The 6,126-nt window shown below is 55.4% G+C and overlaps 1 protein-coding gene across 1 annotated transcript; it reads left to right on the top strand.

Moving 5' to 3' along the window:
* Window positions 1-1,350: 1,350 nt before the first annotated feature.
* Window positions 1,351-2,214, top strand: LOC106817798 (transcription factor Sox-21-B-like; the record flags this gene model as incomplete). The annotated part of the gene is given in 1 exon segment (XM_014822493.1): window positions 1,351-2,214. A coding segment is annotated over 1 exon segment (624 nt). The 3' UTR covers window positions 2,034-2,214.
* Window positions 2,215-6,126: the final 3,912 nt, after the last annotated feature.

Below are 6,126 nucleotides of genomic sequence, written 5' to 3'. Positions count from 1 at the left end.
ATGTAGCTACATTGCTACCACCGCACGCACACACACCCATGCACGCACACGCGCACAAACTCGCGCATTCGCCCCCCCCCCCTCTCATACACACGCGCGCCCGCACGTACCCCCGCAAGAATATACGCGCGCACGCACGCACGCACACACCACGTGCACGCGCGCACCCGCACGCGCGCACGTACCCCCCCCCAAAAAAAATATACGCGCGCATGCACGCACTCACACACCACGTGCACGCGCGCGCACGTACCCCCACAAGAATATATGCGCGTACGCACGCACGCACACGCCACGTGCACGCGCGCATGCCTGATTACATCATATATATAGATAGGCGGGCTGACAAAGCGCATGCAGCCCCTATTATCGACAAATAATGGTGCTTCCACTTTACAGCTGTAACTCAGCCAGTAACTATCGCACCTAACTACATAGCTTGCGTCTAAAATCAACAATAATACAATTCCGCGCAGCGGTGTGTGTGTGCACATGCCGTGTAAACTACGCTCTCCATCTACATCTCTCTCTCGCTCTCTCTCTCTCCATCTTTGCCAACGGTCGCCCCGCCCACCGAGCTCCACATGACAAACGGCAGCCAATCATCGCGCGCGCCGATGTTAAATGATCGACCAATGAGCGCGCGCTGACAATTACATCAGAGCGGCTGTGATTGGTCGGCGTGTGATTGCGGCTGTGTGAGCCGCGGCGGCGGTGCGGCGACGATGCTTACTTGTTTAACAGCGTGTGAACACTCTCGACGGCGAGCGAGCAGTAAAGCCACGGCTACGGGGCCGAGGCAGCAGCAGCAGCAACAGTGCGTGTGTGTGTGTGCATCATTCTGTGTGTGCGTCTCTCTAACTCACTCTCACGTCGTTGATGCCTGTGTCTGTCTAGTGCCGCGCGGTGTTTCAGGATACGGCGGTAGCGGCAGAACGAGAGAGGAAGGCGACTGGCGGCGCAGCTAGCGCAGTGACGGCCGGCAGGCAGGCGGCTTGAGAAATCTACGCAGAGAGTTACTAGCGGCGGACAACCTACGGTACGCTACTGCACACATTTTAATGAACTCGTTTCGATCTGGAAGCTAGACGTGCGCGACGAGCGGTAGGACGAACACATATTGACCAGCTCATTCGTCGAGCTAACATTCACCAAGCAGGCGGGAGCGGCAGCGGCTGGCGCGGGGGAGTGGGCAGGGGTGGTCGCAGGCAGCACATCAAGCGCCGATGACGCCTTTCATGGTGGTGGTCGCGCTCTGTGTCAGGGGGCAGGAGATTTGGCGCAGGAGAACCCTAAGAATGCACAATCAGGAGATTCAGTAGCGACTTGGCGCGAGAAGGAAGGCTGGCATATCGGAGGCTGAGAAGCGACCTTTCATAGACGAGGCGAAGCGACTGCGCGCACTGCACATGAAAGATCACCCTGACTACAAGTACAGACCGCGCAGGAAACCCAAGAAGCCACTGACCATCACCAGGTATCCGGGCATGCAGTCGATCCCGTCGCTATCTAACGCCGACTACCTAACGGCAGCACTACCGCGAGCCTTCCACAACTTTCCGCAGACGTCGCTGCCGACGTCCATCAGCATGTGTACGTCGGCGGGAGGCGGCATCGACTCGCTGACGACGGAGAAAGCGCGTGCGGCGCTGGCGACGTCCGTCATGAGCAACCCCGCGTTTTACGGCTACCCGCACTTCTCCGCCGAGGCGTTCGCCGCCGCTAAGCTAGGCGAGATGACGTCACTGCGGCCTGCCGACGTCCCGCAGAGCATGTATCCGACGCTCTACCCTTCTCACTCACCGTTCAGTACGGGCGGCGCCTGCATGCCGCACAGCCACATGCCGGGGCAATACATGGTACCGTGTAACGGGTGTCCGCCCGGATACCTGACGTCGGCTGCCGTCGCGGCGGCGCAGCAGGACATCCGGCGTCCGGTGGCGTACGTGTTGGTCAAGCCGGAGGATCATTACGGTCACGGCACGGGATCGCCGACAGCTCTGCCTGCCGTCACGGCAACGCCTCGCCTATAAAGCCGAGCGTCGCCTCACTCACTCATACACATACACATACACATACACATACACATACTCACTCACTCATACACATACATATACACAACATGCTGATCACTCACAGCTAGGACCTTATCACACACAATCAAATATACGCTAACATACACACCTAGGACCTTATTACATACAGATACACACACTCACACACACCTAGGACCTTATCACACACACACAAATACACACACGAACACACAGGAACACACAAACGGAACTTGTAGATAACGCGGCATGTTTGTTGTGTGTGTGTGTGTGTGCTGTACATATGGTAACGCCGACGGCAGAGAAGCAGACGACGATGACGATGATTCAGATATATAGAGGACTATACTTGCTGTTGTTTTTGCTGTTGTGCGTGTTTTAACCGAGTGAAGATCCATCATCGATGGTTTATGTTTATTCTGTGTTCAATGTAAAGAGAAACTTGAGCCGCGTGCCGTAAAGAAGACATTCTAACGAAGAAGACGACGCCCCGCCGCCGCTACCACCGCCGCCCCGCCTGCATAGCCAAGTGTAACCACAGCGATGACGCCAACGATGACGCTGCCGAGAGAAAGAGAAGCTTTGCGATTGTTTCACTGCTCAACTTATGCACCAAAGATACGCGCCCGCCTCACATGCGTTACGTTGCCGTGGAGACAGCTGCCTGCCTGCCTGCCTGCCGAACCGCCCGCCCCGTGCGAGCGCCAACATGAACATACCTGAGCACGCCCACCCCGTGCGAGCGCCAACATGAACTTACCTGAGCCCGCCTCACGTGAAGATGAGAGAGCAACGTTAGACAACTCAGCGACCGAGCACGGACGCTGAGGCATCCAGCCACTCACCTGCTAATATACACGCGCACCTGTATGAAAGTAATCAACGCGATATCACACCTGACTGATTGTAATTAACCTGAGATCACACCTGAAGGAACAGCTCTGAGCGTAGCGATGACGAATGCAGGTGATCGGAGATAGCGCGGTGTTTCACACAGCAGCAGCTAGTGTCGTAGCGACGAACCAGGCGGTCACGCCCTCGCTAACACGACATTCTCCGCCTCCCAACAACACCAACCACCACCACCAGCACCAGCAGCAGCAGCACCAGCAGCAGCAGCAGCACCATCACCATCACCATCACCACCAGCAGCAGCAGCAGCAGCAGCAACATCAGCGAGAGACAGTGACTTCCCACCACCACCATCACCACCACCATCACCACCACCACTACCGGTAGTAGCAGCAGCAGCGGGAGCTCTCCCTCCAGCCCGGGGGTTGAGAGGATGAGGATGCGGATGAGGAAGAGGCTGAGGAATCGTCAGTGCGGATGTTACGGAGCTGTGTGGCTTCACCTGTGATGACATCACCGTACCTTCCCTCCTCCCTCCTCCCCTCCTCCCGCTATTCCGCGGGATCTTACATCAGCTGTGACTCATCCCCGCTCATCTTACGGCCGCGGAGAGTGCGGCCAGAGACGAGCACCCGTATCACGGCAGCAGCAGAAACAGGTTTGCCGACAACACACACGCACGTCGTGGGAGCCGTACCGCTCTGTCGCTCGCTGCCTCCCCCTCTCCCTCTCTCTCTCTCTCTCTCTCTCTCAACTCCCGTCACAAACATATTTGCACTTCAAACTTAATTATATCCGAGACGTATCGCGGCAGACAATCGCCTGGCCGCCGCCGCCGCCGCCGCCCGGGCCAATTCAAGCGACGTGCTATTTACACAGCGTCCTGAAGAAGCTATAGCCATCACGCGTGAATCGAGGACGGGCTTTAGCGACGTGCGTGCGAGTGGCCGACGCACTATAGGAGTATTATCCGCCGATGAAAGCCACTAGCAAAGCGTAGCACCGACCGGTTACATTGTACGCGCCCGCAGCGAGGCGCGGCAATGTCAACACGCGCACGGACGCACGCACGCACGCACGTGCACGCACGCACGCACGGACACGGCGAGGTTAGAGCTGACGGCCTCCAGCCCCGCCGCTGCCGCTGCCGCTGCATTACGACACGTTCGATCGACTGGCACGGCAAATACAGGCGGAGTCTCAGCCGATATACCAACGCCGCTGCCGCCGCCGCCGCCGCTGCCGCCGCCGCGACCCCGCAAATATAGAGGAAGCTACCACTGCTACCACCGCCCCCGCGTGGCACATAGAGAGGATCTCCATCTCGCTGTGTATAACCACCACAACAGCGTGCATGAACAGCTGAGCAGTGTACCGTACCTACCATCATGTAGCTGATCAGCTATACCTACGTACACATGCCATCATCTACGACACCATGCATGCTGCTACTACCACCCAGCCTCTAACAGCCGTGACGTCAGACACCCCCGGTGTGACGTCACGACGTCACACCAGGTCAACGGAGTATGGGAGCGGCGGAGGATGCGGAGAAGGATGCTGCGATGCTGTGAGGTGAAGCCATGATGCATGGAGACCCTGCACGCAAGATGCTGCGTGGCAACAACAGCAGCAGTAACATCATCAGCAGCCGCATCAGCAGCAGCAGCAGCAGCATCAGCAGCATCATCAGCAACAGCAGCATCATCATCAGCAGCATCAGCAGCAGCAGCAGCATCAGCATCAGCATCAGCATCAGCATCAGCAGCATCACCACCAGCAGCAGCATCATCAGCATCAGCATCATCATCATCAGCATCATCATCATCAGTATCAGCATCATCACGATCAGCATCAGCATCAGCATCAGCATCAGCATCAGCATCAGCAGCATCACCACCAGCAGCAGCATCATCAGCATCAGCATCATCATCATCAGCAGCAGCAGCAGCAGTGAGCAGCGGAGAAGCAGCACACGTCATCAACGTCACCGGGTTTGATTAATTTCTATCGCGATCTGCTATTCAAGATTCCCCGCGTATCACACGCGCACGCGCACACATACAAGCACGCACGCACGCACGTGTACGTGTACGTGTACGTGTATGAGTGTGTGTGCGCGTAGCGAGATGTAGAATAAAGTCTCTCTCTCTACCCGGGCCAGCTTCATAGATATATACGACACTTCAGATGATTATACTGATACGATACCATTACCGCTCTCGCCCGGTGAGAGAGACAGAGAAAGAGAGACAGAGAAAGAGAAAGAGAGACAGAGAAAGAGAGATGGAGAGATGCACAGATTCTCTCCCTCCTCTCTCCCTCTCTCTCTCCCTCTCCCCCTCTCTCTGTAAACGCTCGTATAATTACGACAATACTGTGATAATTATGATTAACTTACGCATGCGCGGGAATCTTGGATACGGATCGTAGTAGCGGATCTAACGCAGCGGATTAATGTCGCAAACACGGATCCGGACGGCTTCGCGTCAGAGCTCTGATTTCCTTCGTTTACATGTAGCACCGCTACGATGTTCTATTGTCTGCCTGGCGAGCTGAGCGCTGTTCTATTGTTCACGCTAACATCCGGGCCGCGTCGACAGCTCTGATGACGCGAAGAACGTCAGATTCCGCCGAACGTTCACATTATCGGCTGCGTTAGTAAGCGGCGGCTGCTTGATGACGGCTGCCCGAGCTTACGTCATGTCGACGTCATCGTCGTTGTCACGTGCGCGGTCGGCGGGTATCATGCTGTACATACATATATAGACGCGGTTTAGCGCGCGGGGAAATTGTACAATTATGCAGGCCTAATTATCAATTGTCTTCTCTATACCGACTTTACATTATGACATCACCGTAATTACGGTGAATATTTTTATTTGACGCGAGTTGTTCGCACGACTCTAGTAGATATAATTTTAAAGTTTTTATCCCGTGTTTTTTTTTATTTGAGAGAGAAAGAGAGAGAGCACGCACGCGCGTGCTCTCGTTGTATTATATTTGGTTTGAGGCGGGGTCGACGCACACGCCCTCTAGCCCGCTACGTCACACACACACATACACACACACATACATACGAGTGAGACATCACGCTAGCATCTAGCCAGCCTTCTACATACACGACGAACCTCCAACGGACCGTATACTTTTTATTTTATTTTATTTTGCACGAAATTCGAGTCTTCAATTGTGACTGTATTCATGATTGACAACTCAA

The sequence above is a fragment of the Priapulus caudatus genome, unplaced genomic scaffold (assembly GCF_000485595.1).
Source record: "Priapulus caudatus unplaced genomic scaffold, Priapulus_caudatus-5.0.1 Scaffold1870, whole genome shotgun sequence".
Taxonomy (NCBI): domain Eukaryota; kingdom Metazoa; phylum Priapulida; class Priapulimorpha; order Priapulimorphida; family Priapulidae; genus Priapulus; species Priapulus caudatus.
Note: the sequence above shows the minus strand (reverse complement) of the source record. Positions and strands in the feature narration are given on the sequence as shown.